The sequence below is a fragment of the Hemiscyllium ocellatum genome, chromosome 20, assembly GCF_020745735.1.
Source record: "Hemiscyllium ocellatum isolate sHemOce1 chromosome 20, sHemOce1.pat.X.cur, whole genome shotgun sequence".
In the NCBI taxonomy this organism is placed as follows: Eukaryota; Metazoa; Chordata; class Chondrichthyes; order Orectolobiformes; family Hemiscylliidae; genus Hemiscyllium; species Hemiscyllium ocellatum.
Genome location: NC_083420.1, coordinates 4,067,387 through 4,092,032, shown reverse-complemented (window position 1 = coordinate 4,092,032; position 24,646 = coordinate 4,067,387). Strand labels below are relative to the sequence as shown.

The following is a 24,646-nucleotide window of genomic DNA, read 5'->3' as shown; positions in this document are numbered from 1 at the left end:
ACAGTGGGACAATGACGGGCACAGGCATCTATTTTGACTTATGGAGTATTTTTACTTGGAGTTTGGTGCTACATGTTACTGCAAAAGTTGAATCATTCATATTAAATCTCATCAATTGCTTTTGTGCTGTACATTTTCAAATGCCACTTTTGCAATGTTAGGCAACACAATTTAGTTAATGTAATCCCTTAAGGTGATCTTATTCATCTCTGGAATGTGAAGTGTCTCAACATAAAGACTGTGTTTTAAAAATCTCTTTTGAAGAGAGCGTTCTAATGTATTTATAATATATTTTTCCAGTTTGATTTTTTTTTCAATTAAGACAACAGAAGTGGCAAAGGATTAGATAATCTTTGTATATATTTGTTAAAATCGATAAGAGATGTCCTGTATAAAAGTTGATGAGATTTTATGTCTACATTAGGTTAAAGTATGCACAGCAGAGATATGTCACTGCCTGCAATATATTATACTGGTAAAGTGTTGTCTTGAGCAGTGAATTTATGACTGGAAAGAATTCTAGACCTATTTTAAGAGCTTGTTTATTATAGGGGACATAATGAAGGATAAATGTTAAAATCAGTGGGTTCTGCAGCAGTGTGTCTGTGTGTTGCTTTGACTTTTAAAATAACTGATGTGATTCCGACCATCTAATTACTGTCTAATATAGTTTATACAGCAGGGTTCTGTTCAATAAATCGGAAGAGATGTAGCGAGGTTTACGTAAGACAGGACTTATGACGCACCTTTTACTGACTATGTAAGGAGCAAAACTGGGTCTTGGGGATTATTTGCCTATGTTGGGGCATTAATCTGAGTTTTTCTGAACTGCGTATTATGCATGTGGTTTCAACATTTATACTTAAGATTTATTTTCTCCTTTTTTTAACATGAGACTTTTGAACCTTGCACTCAGCAGCTCCAGTGTACTTAAGTTACAAATTATTTGTCCATGGTATCGTTAGATGGATTTGATTGTGTCCTCACTCAGCATTGAGGGGAAGTGGTGCTATTGGTTTTTTTTTAAATCTTTCATGGGATGTGGGAATCCAGACCAGTATTTGTTGCCCATTCTTAATTAACCACTGACATGGCCCAGCAACCCATTCATTTCTAGGGTACTTGAGTCAACCATGTTTGTTATGGGTCTGGGGTAACGTGGACCAGAGTGACTAAGAACAGTAGGTTCCTTCCCCTAAGGAGATTAATGGATCAGATAGGGTTTTTATACGAATCATATTAGGTCTGATGGTCACATCTCCTCCTAAAACTGGTTTTCAATTTCAGATTGATTGAGTTCAGATACCACCAGTTCCTGTGACTTTGGCTACTAGATTCCTAGTCCACTGACCTTTGCACTAAATCATTATCTTCTGCAAGTGTTATTGGTAATGTTATTTTGTTACTAATATGGCAGCTAATGCTGTGGGAGGAGATGGAACCTAAATTCAAATTAAAGCCAGTCCGAATAATAATGACCATGAATTAATTGTTGCAAGGTTTACCAATGTCCTTTTAGGGAAGAAAATCTACTATCCTTCTGTCTGGCCACGGTGTGATTCTGGACACAGTCATGGAGTTCTACAGCATAGAAATGGATCCTTTGATCCAACTCATCCATGCCGACCAGATATATCCCAAGCCAATCTAGTCCCACCTGCCAGCACCTGACCCACATCCCTCTTAAACTCTTCCTAACAATATAGCCATCCAGATGCCTTTTAAATGTTGCAATTGTACCAGCCTCCTCCACTTCCTCTGGCAGCTCATTCTATACATGCACCACCCTCTGCATGAAAAAGTTGCCCCTTATGTCCCTTTTATACCTTCCCTTCTCACCATAAACCTATGCCCAAGTGTGGTTAACTCTTTGCATTTTCTTTTGCTCATGCAATGTGGGTGTTGCTGGCTGGTTCATCATTTATAACTCCTCCCTAGTTGCCCTTAACTGCCAACTGCTAAAGAAATGTCAGAAAAGAATAGGCCAGCCAAAATTGACCAGCACCATAAACTATAAAGGCACACTCCACCGTGCGTTAATGATGGAAACTCATTTGGAAAGCTGTTGAACAAGAAACACTGTGTGAGATATGATTTAGTGAGTGTGACTATCCAATTCACCACCATCACCATCCCTGTAACTCGAGAGTAAATGGCTACGACTTTAAAATGCCAGACTGAACTTTGTAATTAGTGCTCCAAGATCAAATTCTAGTTTTGTTGTAAAGTTTGTTTTTAATATACATAATTTGCCTTAGTTTTGCTTTTCAAGATGTAATCCTACCATCTAGCAATAATTTACTGGCTTGTTTTTGTTAGAGTATGCTGCTAATTAAGATGTGAGGCATTCAAGAGGGTATATTGGGTGATTACTTCTAACCAAATAACATGCAGTGGTATGGGGAAAAGACAGGAAATTGTTTGTAGTTAATACCAATTTGAAGAGCTGTTGTAGCTACAGTGGCTGGACAATCTCCTTTTGCACTGTTACACTTCTATGATATTCTGACCTCGAGTACTTGGCAACACTTTAAAATCTGATTGAAGATTTGTAGCTCGGGTATCCGTTGTTGTGGTTCTGCTCGCCGAGCTGGAAGTTTTCGCTGCAAACGTTTCGTTCCCTGGCTAGGGAACATCATCAGTGCTGTTGGAGCCTCGTGTGAAGCGCTGCTTTGATGTTTCTTCCGGTATTTATATTGGTTTGTTCTTGCCGCTTCCGGGTGTCAGTTTCAGCTGCAGTGATTTGTATCTGGGGTCCAGGTCGATGTGTCTGTTGATGGATGTTCTTGCCGTTTCCGGGTGTCAGTTTCAGCTGTAGTGGTTTATATATGGTGTCCAGGTCAATGTGTCTATTGATGGAGTTTGGGGATGAATGCCATCCTTCTAGGAATTCTCTGGCTGTTCTCTGTCTGGCTTGTCCTATGATAGTTTTGTACATCAGCTAGCCACAAAACGACACGACCAGCTATCTCTAGTAGCCATACACTCAGACAACCAGCAACATGAATTTGACTGGGAAAACACCACTATCATAGGACAAGCCAGACAGAGAACAGCCAGAGAATTCCTAGAAGCATGGCATTCATCCCCAAACTCCATCAATAGACACATTGACCTGGACACCATATACAAACCACTACAGCTGAAACTGACACCCGGAAACGGCAAGAACATCCATCAACAGACACATTGACCTGGACCCCAAATACAAATCACTGCAGCTGAAACTGACACCCAGAAGCGGCAAGAACAAACCAATATAAATACCGGAAGAAACACCAAAGCAGCGCTTCACACGAGGCTCCAACAGCACTGATGATGTTCCCTAGCCAGGGAACGAAACGTTTGCAGCAAAAACTTCCAGCTCGGCGAGCAGAACCACAACAACTTGGCAACACATTGCTGATCAAGAAGTAGATTTGTATCAGATAACCTTGGGCATAAAATTGTTGGTTTCCTGACAATAGAAACATTTCCATGTTTTGTAAATTAATAAGTCCAATTAATTTTCATGCAATATCTCAACATCTATAGGATTGTATGAACTTAATCTTTTGCATCTTGTTTCCCTTTCATTTTGTATAGGTTGCTTTGTCTACATTTGCAGTGTACGTACTTATAGATGAGAAGAATGTGTTGGATGCCCAGAAAGCTTTTGTTTCATTGGCACTTTTTAACATTCTTAGATTTCCACTCAATATGCTCCCTATGGTCATTAGCAGTTTAGTTCAAGTAAGTAAATGCTTCGATTGTTGTAAGCATGTATTTATATCAATGATATCCTGATAAAGTGTGTGTGTGTGTGTGTGTGTGTGTCTGTCTGTCTGGTATTGACTGAAGACACTATTCTGGCAGGGACTGACAAGTGGCAAGTAACATTCATACCACTCGAATGCCAGGCAATGACCATCGCCAATAAGATACAATCTGACTAATGCCCTTTGATATTCAATGGTGTTACCATCAATGAATCCTCCACTATCAATATCCTAGGAGTTACTATTGACCAGAAACTCAAATGGATTTGCCGCAAACAGTGGCCAAAAGAGCTGATCAGAGGCTAGGAGTACTGTAGTGAGAAACTCCTCTCCAGAAAAAGCCTGTCCAGCATCTACAAGACACAAGTCCGGAGTTTGATGGAATACTCCCTACTTGCCTGGATGAGTGCAGCTCCAATAAATTCTCCAGAAGCTTGACGCCATCCAGGACAAAGCAGGCAGCTTGATTGGCATTACATCCACAATCACCTACTCCCTCCATCACTGGCACTCAGCAGCATATATGCCATCTACAAGATGCACTGCTGAAAATCACCAAAGGTCCTTTGAGAACATCTTCCAAACCAATGGCCACTTGCATCGAGAAGGGCAAGGGCAGCAGGTACATGGAAACACCATCCTCTGCAAGTTCCCCTCCAAGCCATTCACTATCCTAACTTGGAAATATATTGCCGTTCATTTAGTGTTGCTGGGTCAAACTTCTGGAATTTCCTCCCTAATGGCATTGTAGGTCAACCCACAGCAGGTAGACTGAAGTGGTTCAAGAAGGCAGCTCACCACCACCTTGTCAAGGGCAAATAGGGTCATGCAGTAAATGCTGGCCCAGACAGTGAGGCCCACATCCCATGAATAAATAAAGGAAAATAAACTATCACTAAATGAAACAATACTAGGAAAACTAATAGGACTGAAGGTTGACAAGCTGAAACATTTTGGAGTCTTAGGAATAAATCATCAACCTTGAAGTATTGCAACCAAAATACTAAACTATTTCCAGTTATATGCGCCAAAATATAAATAAGCAGCACTTGATGCTGCCTTCTTTTAGATTTATTTCAAAGTTACTACGTTAGCTAAATGGCATTTCTGTTTTTCTTCAGGCCAATGTTTCCTTGAAGCGCCTGGGAACATTTCTGTCTCATGAGGAACTGGATTTAGACACAGTAGACAGACATTCAGTCCATACTTGTGAGTAGTGGACCTTCTTCTGAACAGGCAACTCATACTACTGAAAGGGTACATTTTTGAGGAGGTTTGGGATATATGGCCTACAGTTTCACTGCAAGAGTGAATCTATTTGTGGCAAAAGTGAGGGCTACAGGTGCAGAAGAGTCAATTGAAAAGTGTGGCGCTGGAAAAGCACATCAGGTCAGGCAGCGGCAGCATCTGAGGAGCAGGACAGTCTGTTTTGGGCAGAAGCCTGAAACGTTGACTGTCCTGCTTCCCGGATGCTGCCGCTGCCTGCTGTGCTTTTCCAGTGCCACACTTTTCGACTCTGGTTGAAATTTAATCCAAGTATGGTATTAACAGTCAGTCATTACCTTACATGCATAAGACCCCTAACGTTCATAGCACATTTACTAACCAATTTGCATTCTTTCCTTGTAAGGCAGGAAGTTTGTTTGTTTGTTTGTTTTCCCCTTTTACATCGATATTTCCTGTGAATTGTCCCAATGATTGTAAGGTGGAATTGGAGAATTGTTTCTAAGTAGATTCTGGAGTAGCAGACAGCCTTTCTCTCAAGTTCATGGATGATAGAAGAACCTTAATATTTTTTGTAAAGTCCTGACTATGTTGGCTAGCACAGGAACTATCAAGAACTACACCTGGGGTTCATATGCACTATGCAGATGAATTAAGCGGCTGGGACTAGAAATTGTTAATTTCCTTCCATGCAAGTTAAATTATATTTCTGTCTATGCAGCATGGAACAGTATCATTGTGCATAATGGTACTTTCAAGTGGTCCAATGAAGATCCCCCATGCCTGAACAAGTAAGGAGCAAGCCAAATAGATTTCTACCTTGCAGTATTATATGTATCTCTGGAGTTTTAAGCAGATGTTGTAATTTATTCCAAAGAATGCTAATACTGGCAATTAAAAAATAATGTTTACTAAAGATGTTCAGGTTTGTACTACTGAGTAATGCAATATTTCAAGTTATGTTAGCAGTGGCTTAGGAGAGAATTGTATATAACAAGGAATTTTGGGAGGTGACAGATGGTGTGTTAGTTTGTAATGCTGGAGGGGTTGTGGGGAATAGTTTTGAGGAGGCAGTCTGGGATATCAATACAGATGTTTTGGAAATGCTTGCCATTGTAATCTAGCTTATTAGAATATTGTATGACTGTCTCAAATTCAAAACAAGGAATAATATACGCTGTTACTAGATAAAAAATTGAAGTAAAATCTTGCGTTACGTGCAACTTGCCAGCCCAATGCTAGATATTGTGCAGGCCTAATTTCATTTGCACTTAGACTGCTTCAGTCTGTTACATTTTCCATGACTGATAACTACCTTCAACAGTGTGATATTGTCTGTTGACAGAGCAGAGCACAAATTATAGTCTTGTGTTGAGTAACTGATTACAAACTTTGGCCGTATTAACCATGTTTGAATACTGAGCATGCAAAATAATTGATGTAGAATCTAGTAAGTATGATTTAACTATTATAATGTAGCTCTTCGGATTGTATAAACTGTAACTTTTCAACTAATTACATGAGTATGCTATGCTAGATCAGGTTATGATCAATTAATATTGCTCTCCTTCATTTATACAGCAAAATAATTCACAGGAAATTGTAACTAAAGAAATACTAGTATTTGGATAACATTTGATCAATTAATTTACTTTTCTTTATAATGCTACTTTTATAAACAGCTAACTTTATTTTAATACCATTTCATATTAATTTCTTACCTTGTACAAACATTTATTGCTCTCTTTTGTTTTTCTCACAGCATTGATATTGAAATTCCTGAAGGCTCTCTTGTGGCTATTGTGGGACATGTTGGATGTGGAAAATCTTCCCTTCTCTCTGTGTTGCTTGGGGAAATGCAGAAAAAAGAAGGCTATGTTGCTGTTAAGGTAAAGCATCTTCCTGTTGTCTTGTTGTGTCTCAAAATTCCAGGTTACCAGGGAACTTGCATGTTATACTTAAGCAGAAGTGTAGGTGTAATCTGAAGGCTTTATAAGGCTTGATACATAGTAATTTCAATTAAAAATCACACAACACCAAATTATAATCCAACAGGTTTAATTGGAAGCGCACTAGCTTTCGGAGCGACGCTCCTTCATCAGGTGATTGTGGAGGGCTCAATCGTAACACAGAATTTATAGCAAAAATTTGCAGTGTGATGTAACTGAAATTATACATTGAAAAATTGATAATTTCAGTTACATCACATTGCAAATTTTTGCTATAAATTTTGTGTTACGATCGAGCCCTCCACAATCACCTGATGAAGGAGCGTCGCTCCGAAAACGAGTGTGCTTCCAATTAAACCTGTTGGACTATAACCTGGTGTTATGTGATTTTTAACTGTGTACACCCCAGTCCAACACCAGCATCTCCAAATCATTACAAATTTCAAGGCTTGGTGCCAATGATGATTGGATTGCTGCTGTTTCTCACACCTAATCCTGTCACTGTCATTTAGTGGGTATAATATGTATTCATATTGTGGTCAGGAGGCTTCTGTAAATGCAGTGACTCCTTCTGTGATGAGTTCTGCTGCTCATGGTAGCAGTTCTGCATCTCACCCAGTTCAAATACCCTGTTGTCAATTTTCTAATTATTTACCTGTGACTGTTTTCATCAGGATGGGAGAACAATAGATGCATTTTGACAATATGTTTGATGATACTTTGGTACTAATTTGCCCATTATGGTAATCAATACTTGAGCATTAGCTCTAAGTAGTACTCCAGGGCATTATCAATGATTAGTCAGCTAGCCTGGCTCACTGTTGGAACTAGGTGTATAGTTACCACTGTGGGTTGGCATTACTGTTACTTGGTATCTGAAAATCCTTTGGAGCAAAATATTAGTGGGTGGACAGGTTTATTAGTGTTCCATTCTAGTAGCTATGTTGGTGTAGTGGTATTATCCATGGGAGTCTGTAAGTTTCAGCTTTGTAATCTTGCATCTATGTTGGTTGAATTTTGGTAAAAAGAGCTATTTGTTGTACGGTGAAAATTGATGATTTTCTCAGGCATGTAATTGGACATTGTTCAACGTACTGGTTTATGTCTCTGCATGTCAGATATTTTGGAAAAATAACATTTTTCAGATGAAAGCTCACTGGCTAAGCCAGTCTTTTGTGACTTGATTTTGACAGAGTGTAACTACAGGGGTTTACTCAGTGATACTTTTCTACACTGCGTTGCTGCTGGAGTGCCCCGTGTGCAAAGCTGAGAGTTGTGAACCATAAATGGATGGAACAGAAATACATTTCTATACTTCTCCTATCATCTTTATTATGTTAATGTGTCACAGCTGCAGCATGTGTGAGCTCCTGGATGTAATGGCAATACATAGTAACCACATCTGCCGTAATTGCCTGTGGTTTAAGGATCGTCAGCTTAGGTTTTTGAACTGAAGTTCAAGTTATTGACATTGTGATGGGACAGAGAGGGATGTTTTGTTCCAGAAGACAGTCACATTGCAATGACTTTATTGATAGACTTTTTTTTAAAAATCGAGATACCTGAACAGAGTTGATGGAGAGGAAATCTTTCCACTTGTAAGAGGGTCGAGAACCAGAGGGTGCATTGCTTTGCAAAAGACGTACGTGCAGGATGAGAGGTGTTTTCCTCACAGTAGTTAAGGTATGGAATACGATGTTTTGGAAGCATGATGGAAACTGCTTTAATTGAAGTTTTGAAATGGACATTGGAAGATTGGTTAAATAGCAATAGCATGCAGTGATGCGGGGTGGGGATTGTGACAGGAGGTTGGTACTGACTTTGTGTTCAGCCAGTGCAGGCATGATGAGTTGAATGGCCTTGTTCCACACTGTGGTACCAGCTGTCAGGGACAGCAGAGTCAGGAAGGTAAAGAGATCTACAGTGTGTGGGAGTGGAGGAGCTTCAAATCTTGACATTGTCCAATAGGTTTGAAATTCTTGCAGCTAGTATGGACAGGAGTGAGGATTATAGTGTGGCTGAGCTGAATGACTGTGGCCCTAAGGTAGTAAAGAACAGAATCTAGAAACATAGTCTCAGAATAATGGCAGATCTTCTAAAATTGAGATAACAGAATTGATTTCCCTTGAGAGTGTTACATCTTTTGAATTCTCTATTCTAAAGGGCTGTGATATTTCAGTTGTTGAGTATTTTCCAGACTGAGATTGCTAAATTTTTCCAGATTAAACATATGAAGAGAACTGGCGATATTACAGGAAAGTGGTGTGAAGCCAGAGGTCAGCCATGATCTCATTTAAATGAGACACCACGTTCAAAGGGCTGAATATCTACTTGAAATAATAATTCTTAAGAGACCATTATCCATCACCAAGTCACTCTTTAGTTACACAAACAGTCCTTGACTATAATACGGCCTCTGACAGAGTCAGGAACCAAAGTGTTAGTATCCCTTTTTACGTCAGCCTCTGATTGGGGCTGCTAATCTAGTCCAATCAGGACACTTATACTCATATAAAGTCCAGTTGGGTGATCTGTTTATAGTCACTATACTACTCTTTTTCTTATTCCTCGCATTAATTTTTGTTGCTCAACCATCGGAACTGGTGAGAAGGTGGTTATGAGTTGCTGTCTTGAACCATACAGTCTGTCTGGTGTAGATACTTCTACAGTGCTGTTAGGAAGTGATGCTCCTTACTCAAAACAACAATCAAATTCCCAATCGTTGCAGTTTCTTGGATGGTGTCATCTTTGTCACTAGTTCTTGCCATAACAATGGAGAAAAGTGCATCATTTTTATATAGCAGATTTGTGTACAGTAATCTCCAGTGTAGTCTGACCAAGGATTTATACAAGTTTAACATATCTCTCAATTTTTAAATTCTACTCTCCTAGAAATACTGTCTTATTAGTACTTTGCTTTGCAGAACTGACTTGCTATTGAAGATTTGCTCATTTGTATCCTGAAGCTCATTTGCCTTTTGTATCCCAAGCCAATGATTATTTTGTAAGGATATGGGTAATGCTTCTTCTTTTTCCTACCAAACCTCCAGTTTATTAATGCTGAAGTTTATTTGGTACTTAACTGTCCAGTCTGCAAGTTTTCCAATGCATTATTGTCTCTTGATGCATACTCCTGAGATTTGACTAATTTTAGAGTCAAATAAAAGTTTGTAGTTAATGGTTTATAATGTCTATAGGATGATAGATTGATCGGTATTGATGGATCATGTATTGTCTTTTGGAGTTGGCTGTTACTGGTTTGTCATCTGCAAATGGTGTGTATCAATCCAGTTCGTTAACTTAACTCTTGAATAATTGTGATTTCAGCACTGACATTTTTTTTTCAAACTCTGCTTGCTTTCTCCACATTTTGGAAATCATCCTTTACCCTTGTTCACCTGTATTGAGTTCAGCCAGTTTTCTACTCATTCAGCCATTTGACTTCTGATTCCACATGTCCCAACCTTTATCAAAAGCCCAAAGGTTTGAATGTCCCTGTGGACAAACAAAACTATTTGGTGAAAAAATCCACCATCTGTCCTGTCATGCCATGTGGAATAATTTTATTTTGCTTTGCTTGCTAACAGGTTTTGTTTTAAAGGTGTTAATTTATAGATAAATAGGAACAAATATTAATAAAAACATTTCCTTGTTTGTAACGTTTATTGTGCAATACTAGCTGTAATGCTTGTTTATTCAAACATATTTATTACATCGAGGACTAAACTGACAAAGTTATTCTTTGATTACTTCTGTTCATTTGCAGGGCTCAGTTGCATATGTCCCACAGCAAGCATGGATCCAAAATGCATCTTTAAGAGCGAATATTATCTTTGGTCAGGAATTAATGGGAGATTGGTACAGAAAAGTGGTTGAAGGCTGTGCACTTCTACCTGATCTGGAGACCCTGCCTGCAGGAGATGAGACCGAAATAGGCGAGAAGGTGCAGTATGCATTTTCGTTAAACAACTGAACTCTATACTCCTGAGATCTGGTTATTATACAGTCAAAATCTGTAGTTAATGGTTTAAAATGACTGTAGGCCAGTGATTTTCCTTGTGTAGGTTGATGGATTGATCAGTATTGGTGAATCTCATATTGCACCCCATAGCATTATAATGGAAAAGAATAGTTAAAAGTGTTATATAATAAGCAGAGTGCATGGTAACTACTTCAGTACATATATAGGAATATTAGGGATAGCGATGGGCCTTCCAGCCTCGTTACTGTGCTGATAGCAAATCTGTACATAACTCCACTTAACAGCTCAGAGGAATTTGTGCCTACTATTTGCTACAAGGTGAATTTGAATTTTTTTTTTGTTGGATTACTTGGGGTCTGTGGTAAGAACAAGCAGTGATTGGAAATGAATAAATCAGTTATTGAGTATTAGCAAGTTGTTGTCTGGTTAGCAAATATAAAATATCCTGAACATCATCATGACTGGAAGGTTAAAAAGAGGAATGAAAATTAAGTTGAATGAAATATGAGAATTCTATTCTTCATGTTGAGTATTCCTTGTATTTCTTGCTTTCTTTTGTACATGGGATCTGGGCTCAGCCAGCATTTATTACCCATCCCTAATTGCCCTGGAGAAGATGGTGGTGAGCTGCCTTCTTGAACCACTGAGTTCTTTGGGTGTAGGAGTATTTAAAGTACTGTTAGAGAGGGAATTTTTGGACTTTAGCCCATTAGTCGTAAAACTGGTGGTGTCGTGTTATCATATGCCTGCTGCCTTACTCCTGGGTAGTGAAGTTTGTGGGTTTGGCACATGCTTTTGAAGGAGTCTGTGTTTGTGAGCAACTTGCTGAGATGGTAATGGAGAGATTTGGCCACCAAAAGCAGCACTTTTAGTTCTCATTATTTACTGAGTCCTAAATCTCTTTGAATTTCCAAAAAAGTATTTGATTATGCAACAGAGCTGTCAATGACCAATGATTGACATTGGTAACTTTGGAGAAAGAAAGGTTCTGTTTTCACTTGTCCCTTTCCACTGCTGTGTGCTGTTCTTCAGTCTGTAATGAACCAAATGCAAGGTGTAGAGGTTTCCAGGAATTACAGTCCAGATACATTAAAAAAAAATCGGTTTATTACCCTGAAGGCACCAGATGTTAGTGTAGTGATCTATTGCAAAATGAATAATACGCTTACATCCAAAACCAAAGGCTTTCTTAAGCAGGATAAGATATTTAAATGTCTAAATTGGAATTGCATAGAAACATAAGAATAGGAATAGAGCCTGTTCTATTCAAAAGATCACGGCTGTTCATTTGAGCTCAGTGCCCTAATCCAGCTCCACTTCCATATCCCTGATCCATTTAGCCGCAAAGTATGTCTACCACCTTCTTGAAAACAGAACGTTTTGGCCTCTGCCATTTTTCTGTGGTTGTGAATTCCACAGGCTCACCCCCCCCTCTCTCTCTCTCTGGTGAAGAAATTTCTCCTAATCTCAATTCTAAAATGCTTACCCCTTATCCTTAAACATATAACCCTGGTTCTGGACTTGCCCACCAAATGAAGCAACCTTTTTGTATCTAACCTGTCTAGAATTTTACAGGTTTTCAAGAGATCCCTCTCATACTCCTAAACTCCAGTAAATACAATCCTAACACACTCAATCTCTCCTTCTTCATCCATCCTGTTGTCCGGGAATCAATTTGGTAAATCTTCACTGCGTTCCCTCTATAGTAAGAACATCTTTCTACAGATAAGGAGACCAAAACTGCACACCATATTCTCCATGTGGCCTTAACAATACCCTGTGTAATTGCAGAAAGACATTCTTGTGCCTGTGCTTGAATCCTCTTGCTATGAATCATAACGTACAGTTTCTCTTCACTGCCTGCTGCACCTTTCAGCGACAGTCAATTCATTCATTAATTTAATTTGGTTTCCTCTACAGGGGGTGAATTTATCAGGTGGGCAGAAGCAAAGGGTGAGTCTTGCTCGAGCAGTTTACAGCAAAAATTCTGTTTATTTTCTGGATGACCCACTCTCTGCAGTTGATGCACATGTTGGTCGACATATTTTTGATAAAGTCATTGGACCCAGAGGTTTACTCCATGGCAAGGTGAGCGACCTTAGAAACTTGGTATTTCCATTACATGCTTTCTCCTCCACCTATTTCTTAAATGCATTTGGTTAAAAATATCTTTATTTACAGACTCGTGTTTTGGTGACACATAGTGTTAGCTTCCTGCCTCAAGTGGATAGGATTCTTGTGATGGTTGATGGGAAAATTTCAGAGTCAGGAACATACAAGGAGCTCTTAATGCAAAATGGAGCATTTGCAGAGTTCCTACGTACATATGCTCCGACAGAAAATGAAGGTTAGTTGTGCTGTGCAAAAGCACTTTTTTTCAATATTGACTCCTACCAGTGCTGTTTAATGTAACTTTAAACTCTTTGATTTCATCTGGATGGCTGTTTGCTAGGTGTCAGATAATTGGTGACGTTACGTTCCTGCGTTGTTGTTCGTCCGACTTCAACATCTGTACTTAAATCAAAGGTTTGGTACAGTGTCAAATGTTCTTGTGACATTCTGTTGCCAGGGAGCAACTTAGGATGTTTTACTGTGTTGAAGGTGCTGTGAATGCAAGTTGCAACTAATACTGCAGAAGTACCTGCTACGGAAAGCCAGACATTATTTGTTTAGGTGTTATAAATATATCCTACTGAAATTGTACAGTCAGTTAGATGAGTGAATTTCATGTTCGGAAACTGAATTTTTTTTTTGTTCCCTGAATGTGTGTGTGTCATTTGGCAAGGCCAGCTATCCCTAATTGGTCTTGATGGTGATGGTGATAGTGAGCTGCTGTCATCTTGGTTTCTAAAAGTCCTTACTGGTGTCACTGGTTGTGCCAACTGTCTGAGGGCAGTTAGAAGTTAACCACATTGCTATGAGTCTGAAATTGTATGTAGGATGGATCAGATAAGGCAGATTCCCTTTCTGAAAGGGCATTGCTGCAATTGACAATGGATAATGTTTTTTTCTAGTTTTTATTTTGTTTAATTGAATTCAAATTTCACGATTTGATGAGATTCAAATTGATGTCCCCAAGATATAAGGCTGGGATTCTGCATTCTTAGTCCAGTGATAGTTCCACTACTTCGCATGATGTCACTGCTGCAGTGTTCCTTTAATCCATCTGGTATAGGTACACCCACATGTTCTGTTAAGGAGTGAGTTCCATGTTTTTAACCCTGTGACAGTGAATGGATGAATGGTGGTGAGTTCCAAATTGGGATGTTGGGAAGCACAGAGGAAATGTATGAGGCAGTGATGTACTGTGTATCTGCTGCCCTTGTCCTTTATGCAGGTAGATGTTGTGGATATGGAAGATGTTGAAGGAGCCATGGGGAGTTGCTGCAGTGTATTTTGCAAATAATACACTCTACTGTTAGTGGGGCTGAGGGAGTGAATGCTGGCATGGAGGGAGTGAATATTGAAGGATGTGGATGGGGATACCCACTTAGCAAGCTGCTTTTGTCCTGGATGGCATTGTGCTTGTTGATTGTTGATGGAGGTGTACTTATCATGGCAAGTGGAAAGTAGTCAATCACACTACTGATTTGGACCTTTTGTAGATGAACAGACCTTGGGGAGTTGATTGGTGCTATTTGGAATCTGCCATATTTCAGTGAGAATTTGGGTCAGAGGTTCAGCCAGTTTCATTTTTGGAATTTTTATTTTAATGTATTGTGTTCTTTTTGTATTGTTAAAATTTTTTAATGTCACTTTTTTGTTTTTAAATGATTTAGTTCTTTGGAGACACCTTTTATGTTGGAACTGGACCAATCAAAAAGTGTAACAATGATTTTAGATGCAACTGGCTGACTTTATGGAATATACATTTTTGTCTCGAAGTAATTTAGCATGGAGCAGATACGTAAAGCTCTTATGATTTTCTAATGTCAATTTGTAAACACTTGATACTTGTCTTACTGCAAACTGCTGCAGTTTAAATTATCTTTCTCTGAATGATCAATGACTTGCTTTCCTGTCATCATGCAGTTACTGACAAAAGTGTGGAAGACGAGGAAGGTTTGTATTGCCTTTTTAATATCCGGCAGCATAGCAGGAAAGAAACCTGTAGATGCATGAGTTTTGAAGTAAAAATATCCAACACACCAACTTTCATGTAGGCAATTGCGTGTGAGAATAATTTGACCTTCGAGACCTGGCATAGTGATATTTTATTATTAAATAATTTATAAATTGATTTTACTAAAATTGTACTTCTACAATGATCTTGAATGACATAAAGAGGAAAACATGAACGTGCTGGAAATTCAAAGCGAAGCAAACAGGTAGAATTTTCCAGTGCATGAAAGATGTTTTGAGTTTGGCAAGGGTCAGGATTCAGAGATTCCAAATGGTGCAAAAGAGAAAACTAAAATATAGTGAGTTGTGTATAGTGGCGAAAGTTAATCACTCTGCTCATATCTGAAAATGTGACCTAGCCTTTCTAGTCAGGCATTAGTGTACCTGCATTGATGGTTGATCCTTAGCTTGTATTTGCCACAGTAACAGAAATTGTACGATGATCCAATTGAAATAGATTTGGAGAAATTATGTCCTTTTGTGGGAGAGTCGAAACAAGGGATCAGGAACTAAACTATTCAAATCCTGTATGGACCATGGGAGAGTAATCTCCCTTCCCATTCCTGCTCCATGTCTGCACTGTTCTCTCTTCCCAGTCCCTCCCCCACACTTACACTGAAAATGCCAGCACCATTTAATTCCAGCAGTGAAGTAATAAGTAATTTATTTCTTCAATATGGTTTTTTTTCAATATGATTATGGAATTTACTGGCTCCAGGAAAAGCTTGGATAGTTTTGAAAGGAAACTAGATGAGTAAATGAGAAAGAGAAAGAGAAATAGAACAGTGCGGAGTGGTGAGATGTAATGGGAAGAAACTTGTATAGAGCATATGCACCAGCATGGATTAATTTGGATGAATCGTTTGCTTTGTGCTACATATACATTTTGAATCTACTGAAATCGGGAAGCATTTTTTTTGCAACAGATAGTAGCAATGTCAAACTCAGCCAAATGGTATGAATACAAGGAGCAATAGGAGCTTTAAGAACTGAGATGGAAGATAGTTATTATGTATGTAATAACTTTACAAATTTATAAGAAAAAGTAGTGAAGATGATCAGCCCTAATTAAGTGAATGACTAAGCAGGCCCGAGGGACTGAATGGTCCACCTCTATTGTTTCAGTCCTATTTCTAGCATTTTCTGTACTCATTTCTAACAATTTAAAAAAACTATGTTGTTGTGTTGGATATTCAAACAGCCTGATTTTTTAAATCTTAACACAAAAATTACTTATTGAAGATATCTAATCATTTTAATGGAGCACAGTGTAATGAGATGGAAAGGGATGTACCATTTTCTAAGCATATCCGGCAAAGGCATTTCTTCCATTGGCCATGATTAAAAACTGTTCAGGATGTCCGTTCAACCTCGTAACAGAATGTGACAATAAAACCTCTGTCGCTAAGCCAGGACTGTAAATATGAAGTATATTATTTACTTTTACTCACGCAGTGCTTGAGAGCTGATATATTTAAAGCAGGCTATTCTAAGACTCAATCTGATGATGTGAAGTATGACTGCAGTATAACATTATTGCATTCATATGGTATTACAGGAAACTTGAAAGAATTCCAGAAAAGGTTTCCAAGGATGTTGCCAGGGTTGGAGGGTTTGAGCTAGAGGGAGAGGCTGAATAGTCTGGGGCTGTTTTCCTGGGTGCGTCAGAGGCTGAAGGGTGACCTTATGGAGGTTCACAAAATCATGAGGGGCATGTATAGGATAAATAGACAAGGTCTCTTCCCTGGGGTGGGGGATTCCAGAACTAGAGGGCACAGGTTTAGGGTGAGAGAGGGAAAATGGAAAAGGACTGCAGAGATATGTTTTTCATGCAGAGGGTGGTACGTGTATGGAATGAGCTGCCAGAGCAAGTTGTGGAGGCTGGTACAATTACAACATTTAAAAGGCATCTGGATGGGTACACGAAGAGGAAGAGTTTGGAGGGAAATGGGTGAAGTGCTGCAAATGGAATTAGATCCCTTTAGGATATCTGGTTGGCATGGACCAGTTGGAACGAAAGGTCTGTTTCTGTGCTGTACATCACTATAACTCGAGACTTGCTGAAAAGGGTGTCAACTGTTGAAGCTTTTCATCTTGAGCTCATTAGGGCAAACACAAGAATGCCAAATTTCAAATGATTAAAGCGATCTGTAATGCTACAGGAGAAAAGGATGCTGTGATTGATAAGTTGACGCTGTATTTCAGTCATAGCCATGTTCCTTGATGCTTTCTCATGACAATGCCTCAACCAATAGATTTGTCAATCATTCAGCCTTTGCTTTTGTTTTCCCCTGATATAAATTGTTGTGATTGTTTGTTTGAAATTTGGAATTCTTGCATTGTCCTGATGAATGCAAGACAAAAGCTTTTTCTGAACTTGAGGAAACTGTTTCTACTCAGGTACAAAATAATACTTCTGTTCAATGTTAGGATCTTGTAAAGTGACACACTGACTTCTAAGCTGTTCGTATTCCTATTCAACTTTAATTTACTTTGGCTGCGTAATGTTTAATTTAGAGGCAGCCCGCTTCATAAACTGCTTGGATTTTTTTCCTGAATTGGATTCATTGTTTTGCCCTGACATTATAATACAGCACGTTTTGAGCAGTCTTTCATTTTGGAATGGCCAGTTACTCTTATCCCCCCCCCCCCCCCCCCCCCCCCCCCCCCACTGCAATGTTCAAGGGAAATGCATTATAAATATGCATTTTTAACACTGTGTGCAAAGTTTTGCAGTGCTTTTAATTGCATCCTTGTTCAGTTGTATTTGCTTGGAAATATTGTAGTGTACTCATCTTTGTAGAAAATTGTTAAAATTGCTGAGTTAAATGTATGTCACCTAAATTGATGTAAATTGACTTAAATGCTGTTTGAGAACATAATAGAAAGTTGGAAAGTTCTCCCGTTTGAACAAAGTGTGTCAAATTGACTTGCTGTTTTTGCAAATTGCAATAAATACTGGTGAGACTTTCGAGCTAAGGAGATTCTTCTTGTTTCTAAAACCAAGGAACTGAAGTCCAGGTTATCAATCTAATCCCATTCTCCACCTTGCGTGACTGCATGCAATGGCTGTCAGCTTCTTTATTCCATTACACTCTGATAGTAACGGGTTGGTCAGCATTTCTGATTGAAAGTGAGGTGCTTGGTACTTTATACAAGTTGCCGTTATTTGCAGTGAGACAGTTTTGCTTTGCTTTCATTTTTTCTGTTCCTGTGTCCTTTACCAAATGTTCCTCCCTGTTGACGTAACCAATGTAGGTTCACTATGTCAGTAATCAACTGGTTAATATCTGTGGTCTACTAAACTCCGACATAATTTTGTGTCCACTTTGTGCATTCTGGAGGTTGGTGTGGTTGGTAGGTAAATGGAGAACAAAACGTTTTATTTGTAAACTTGTGTTTTAAGAAAAAGCATGCAGTTTAAATATTTGAGTGTATCTGAAGATTGCTCTATTTCAAAACGCAATAGAAATTTGTTTCTGCCTGTTGCTTGCTGCTGGTAGATTCTGTCAAACAGGTGTTACTGCATTTTTGGATTTATCTAATTTGTTACCATAATTGCTCTGCACCTGTCAACCTAATGGGGTGATGCTAAATGTTTCAATTTTGAATTCTCTTTCATGCTTTGGATTTGATGACCAAGCAGAAATGGGGCAAAGTCTCCACCCTGTTAGTCCACAAAAGTCACCACAAAATTTCCTCCGAAGGTATGCTGTCTCTTCACATTTTGAGCTGTCACTGTATACTGAAATGAATTGTCTTTTAATTACATTTGAATCAATGTTTCAATATTTGTTAATGGTATGAAATATCAAATTTACTAAGCTTTTTGTTGCCTAATGCAATGAAACAGCAGGTGTGGTGTGAATTTTTTCTTGTACTCATTTCCCCAATGATTTGCCGAATACGAGACACAGAAACTTGAATGAGGCAGAGGTAGGGGTCAGAATTTTAAGATAGAAATGAGGAAACACTTTTTTTTTCTCCTTTTGGAATTCTCTTCCTCAAAGGCAGTAGATGCAGAATCTTTGTATTTTTGAGGCAGAGGTAGATTTTGGAGATATGCAGGAATGTAGACTAGAGGTTACAATCTGATCAACCACAAGCTTGTTGAAAAGTAGAGCAGGCTTGAATGGCCTGTGCTCCAATTTCCTACATTCTTGCAGTATCTTTCCTACCATCTGTATCAAACTGACAATTCTGTGGCTGCCTGTTAGTCCTCTGTCTCTAGTGTATAGAAGAAATGTCTGTATTCATCCACCTGGATGCTCGTGTCATACCCAATGAATTTCTAAGCAAGTCAGAGAGGAGGATATGAGGCAGTTAAAAACAATGTGCTGGAGAAACTCAATGGGTCTGGCAACACCTGTGAAGAGAGAAATGTTTCTCTTATTTGTTTGCAGAAAAATCCAATATAAAAATTGATGCAATGTCTTTACCGGTCAGAACTTTTGTTAGCTTCTGGTCACTTTTGCATCACCCCCAGGCATTGCCAGACCAGCTTTCACTAGCATTTTACCTTCATTTCAGGTTTCTATAGTATTTTGCTTTTATTCAATGTACATTATATAAAGGCGAAGTTAATGCCTACAGAAATGTTTAAGCACATGATCACAAAAGGTGATTGATGTTATCCCCAAAATGTTTAAAACAAAGAATAATCCAGACAATGGCACTTGAAGATCAGATTTTCACTGATAGCTCAGTTTGGATCAGGGTTAAAGGCTGAGTGTGTAAGTGATTTTAATTATGTATGACATTGGGAATTAAAGTTACATTAGCATCAGTTTCCCATGTTTCTCTTCCAGTAAATTCAGTCAAATCCTTCATTATCACTTTTCAGAATAGATGGCCAAAGAAAGACCACTCTAATTTTAGTTTCTCTTTTGATGATTGCAGTTTTATCAACATAAACTCAGTTACTCATGATGCGGAAGCCACGCCTTCCCAGCAGAAAAACGCTCCAAATCTGCCCGGAGCCAGCGAAGCAGCAAAGCAAGCAGCTGGTGTGAAACTGACAGAAGCTGATAAAGCTCTGACTGGTAGGGTAAGGAAACTGATCAATGATTACATCTGCTTTCTCAATATACGATGAGAGAAACACTAACAAGTAAATCTGGTTGCTGATTTACTAGGTTCTAAGCAGAAGGTTGACATTGCTGATGCACTGTGCTGTAGCTAGTAGCCTGTGTGGGTGCACAATATATTCCTTGGCTTTGTATGTGGTTACTGCCCAGGTTTGGCTGACGGGGAAAATCTACTGTTTGTGGACAGGTCCTGCAGCATCTTGTTAGGTCTACAACATATGTCTGACTTCCCTTTGGATTGCGTACCCAGCCGTAGAGGCATACTGTAACCACTGAAAATTCTGTACCAGGTTCAATAATTTGCTCTGAGATTCATTCAGTTATAGGACTGCTGTTGCTACTACTGTCACAACGTGTTGGTTGGGCTTCTCGCAGAAAGGCCTTACTGGGATATATCCTTGGAGCTTTCCTGATTACGACATAGTTCTGTTGCTTTCCTGCATGAGCCAATTTTGGATAGTTTGGTTATGAATCCAATGTGGCAGTCTTGATAGGAAGGTTTGGAGGGATATGGGCCGGGTGCTGGCAGGTGGGATTAGATTGGGTTGAGATATCTGGTCGGCATGGACGGGTTGAACCAAAGGATCTGTGTCCATGCTGTACATCTCTGTGACTCTATTTAGTTGCTGCATAAATGAGTGAAGAGGGTAATATTATTGGACTATTGTTAATGTTCAATGATTCAATTCGCATCTCAGCAGGTACTTGGGAACTCCACCATCTGTAAGTTTCCCTCCAGATGGCATGCCATCCTGACTTGAAATTTTTTTTGATATTCATTCCATTGTTGCTGGGTTAACATCTAGGAACTCCCCCTCTAATAGCCCTGTTGGTGTCCCTGCACTCCAAAGATGCCAGCAGTTGCAGAGGGCAGCTCAAGGCCATCTTGTCTCAAGCAGTCATGCTTTGGCAGTAAATGCTTCATCGGCAGCAATGCCCAGGTCTGGTGAACAAATTGGACAGGGGTGGGAAGCCCCACAATCAGTACTCCATATGAAGAACACAATCCTCCTTGCATCCAAAAACAAAAGTGCTTCAAGATGGCAGCTTGCCACTACCTTAATGGCAATTAGGGATGGACAACAAATACTGGCTTATTCAACGATGACCACATCCCATCAACCATTTTTAAAAAAAAGTAATTAAGTCCGGATCTATCCCCTTGGTGAGGAAGATGGTCTAACCCGTGAGCATCTAATCAATGCTGTCAATGATACTTGTTGATGGGTTTGCCAAATAGTACACTTTTTAACATTAAAGAAGAAACAAGCATCACTGTGGTCTCGGCAATTACTGAGGATGAAAAGCCATTTATTTTGGTGTATACTTGAAAAGACGTTATTTGCTACTTATAAATATACTGATTTCAAATTCTTAACTACATGGCACTAATGTTCTAGAAAGTAAATATTTTGCTACCTTGGTTGGCATTTGTTTAATAGACTAGATTATGTATGTCTATATCGTATTTTTACAATTTACCTTCAAACTTCACATAAATAGGTACCTGTTTTATTTTTACATTGGCTGACTGGGATGACATAATATGTTAGATGCTGGTCTTTCTCCTCTGAAATCTTGTTCAGAGCGATAGATGAAAATTGGCCTTCTTTGCTTTCAGAAATGATTTAGATTAGACTACCTACAGTGTGGAAACAGGCCCTTTGGCCCAACCAGTCCACACCAACCCTCAGAGTAACCCACCCAGACCCATTGCCCTCTGACTAATGCATCTTACACTATGCTGAAAATGTGTTGCTGGTTAAAGCACAGCAGGTTAGGCAGCATCCAAGGAATAGGAAATTCGACATTTCGGGCATAAGCCCTTCATCAGGAAGGGCTTCCTGATGAAGGGCTTATGCCCAAAACGTCAAATTTCCTATTCCTTGGATGCTGCCTAACCTGCTGTGCTTTAACCAGCAACACATTTTCAGCTGTGATCTCCAGCATCTGCAGACCTCATTTTTTTACACCTTACACTATGGACAATTTAGCATGGCCAATTCACCTGACCTGGGAGGAAACTGGAGCACCCGGAAGAAACCCATGCAGACACTGGGCGAACGTGCAAACTCCACACAGACAGTTGCCTGAGGCTGGAAGCGAACCTGGGACGCTGGAGCTGTGAGGCAGCAGTACTAACCACTGAGCCACCGTGCCATCCAAATGTTTTGGGTAATTTCAGTCCATTTCCTGGTGGGCAGAGGTGGATATCATTTAATTTGGAAATGTCAGTTGCTACTAAGAGGATGGTAAAAAGGCTTTATTTTCAACTAACTAAAAGCTGGGATTGGGATAGGCAGTTTAGTCACTATTTATCATTATGATGTCTAGTTAACATTTTGCTTCCTCCATACTTGCATCTTCCAAGGATGTAATCCTGTGTTGTAACTTCTTTATGCTTGATAAAGTCGAGATACTGTATTTTCACTTCCTCACAGCAGTAAAACTAAAAGCTAACGGAATTCCTCCGGTGCAGTGAAGTATTTGTCTATCTTGAGTGTGAACCTAAGGTTTTTAATAAGTATCCTTTATTTTTAAACTTTACATTTTTCTTGTAAATAGTTGTTCACATTTTTATCCCTTTCACTAAATTTTGTTCATTTTTTTTTCAAAATCATAGGTAAAACTCTCTGTTTTCTGGGCATACATGAAGGCGATTGGGATCTGCATTTCTTTCTGCATTGTTCTTTTCTACCTATGCCAACATATAGCCTCCTTATCCTCTAATTACTGGTTGAGTTTATGGACAGATGATCCAGTTATTAATGGAACCCAGGAGCATACTTCACTCAGACTAGGAGTGTACGGTGCACTCGGAGTTACTCAAGGTTTGTTTAAAAAGTAAAATAGTCTTTGATTTGCAATGTAATATAAAGTATGTCAAAAACGTTACTAATTCTGAAAAATGTGTTGAGTTCAGTTGTGTTTTAATCCATGGCATTTTGACCATGATTGGATAATTGCATATACTATTAGTACTTTACTTTATTTTCATAACTTGTTGCTTTTGAGACATGGATTCTGTTAATAACACCAGTAATAATATCCTAACCAGTAATGAACCCATGAATTTTAGTTTGCATAAAGTTCGAAGCAGCACATTTTTACACTTTCCAAAATAGGATAATTAACTTTTAAGAATTTGTTCATAGAATGAGTATGTTGCTGGCTAGCTCGTTATTGATTGTCCGTCCTTAATTGCCATGGTGAAGGTGGTAGTGAGGTACCTTCTTGAACTGATGCAGTCCTTGTTATGGGAACTTCCTTGAAATCTCCCCCTCCCACTGTAGACCACCACTGTATGTTTTGAAAAAAAATGGCAATCCCCTGCTCTTTAGTTTCCTGTCCTTTAATAGTGCAACTGCAGATGTTTGTTTCTTCAGCTTATATAGTCATCCTCTACTCCATTCTTGATTTTTTTTTTCTGGGAAAGAATTCCACTGTTTTCCTTCTATGTCCCTTGTCTACACAGCTTCAAATCTGAGAATGCAAACTTTTTGGGTCACAACTTGCGTAACCATTCATTGCCAGATTTGGTTAAAAGAGATATAGAGTTCTGTTGGGCCCCACTGTCTTTTTCTCTGCCAAACCCGCCTCTATCCTAGAATCGTCCCAGGCAGTAAAGACAACTATTGATTTTTGTTTCTGTTTCATTATTACCATTCTGTCCAAACTCCTCATTTCTCCTGTTTTCAGGCTTTTAAAAGAAAGTGTGGAGGGTTCATGAATTTGTTCATCACAGAGAAAGGGACTTTCAATTTAGCTGCCTTTGTGCTTCCCTCCCACCCTAGATTTAACCGTTGCCTGTGCCCCATCCAGATCTCTCCATGGCCACAGGTGTTGACACACTGTTTGTTTGTTTTTTTCATATGTTTAGGGGATGTGAGTGAGTCAGAATTTATTGCGATCTCTAATTGCCCTTGGGAAGGTGATGATAAGTTGCATGCCCAAGCCGTATGGCTCTGACTGTGTTCCATTTCGGAAGCCTGGTCAGTGTGGATATTGGTCAGCTTCCATGCTGTATGATTCTGTCTCTATAATCGCTGCAGACTCTGGGCTATGAGCTTACCCACAATGTTGTTAGGGAGGGTATTCAAGGATTTTGGCCCAGCGACCGTGAAGGAATGGCAAGATATTTCCAAGTCAGGATGGTGAGGGGTATGGAGGGGAACTTGGAGCTTGTGGTGTTCCCACATATTTGCTGCCCTTCTCCTTTTGAGGTGGGAGAAATTGTGTTTAGAAGTGCTGTCAGAAGAGCTTTGGTGAATTTCTGCAGTGTAACTTGATGTTGATGCAGCTGTAGTGTCACATTTGACCCAACTTGAGCTTTTTGATTCCATACCCTCTTGAACATGAAGTGTACCAACTTTTGTCTTGATAATAAAGCCTGTTAGCGGGTTTTGAGAAGACTTGGGAATAATACCAGTCTTGCAATCTCTACCATCTCCATGCATTGTTCTCCTAGAGCATAGAGCACTATGGCACAGTACAGGCTCTTTGGCCCTCATGTTGCACTGACCT

The 24,646-nt window shown here is 39.3% G+C and overlaps 1 protein-coding gene across 2 annotated transcripts in view; it reads left to right on the top strand.

The window, feature by feature from the left end:
* The window catches only part of abcc1 (ATP-binding cassette, sub-family C (CFTR/MRP), member 1), a 104,339-nt gene that overhangs the window by 55,789 nt on the left and 23,904 nt on the right, over positions 1-24,646 (top strand). For both annotated transcript variants that reach the window (XM_060840425.1, XM_060840424.1), the window contains exons 13-22: positions 3,586-3,732; positions 4,880-4,967; positions 5,704-5,773; positions 6,745-6,871; positions 10,698-10,874; positions 12,834-13,001; positions 13,095-13,260; positions 18,682-18,742; positions 19,935-20,082; positions 22,746-22,953. In XM_060840425.1, the coding sequence (XP_060696408.1) occupies positions 3,586-3,732; positions 4,880-4,967; positions 5,704-5,773; positions 6,745-6,871; positions 10,698-10,874; positions 12,834-13,001; positions 13,095-13,260; positions 18,682-18,742; positions 19,935-20,082; positions 22,746-22,953 (1,360 nt within the window). The remainder of the gene's footprint in view (positions 1-3,585; positions 3,733-4,879; positions 4,968-5,703; positions 5,774-6,744; positions 6,872-10,697; positions 10,875-12,833; positions 13,002-13,094; positions 13,261-18,681; positions 18,743-19,934; positions 20,083-22,745; positions 22,954-24,646) is intronic.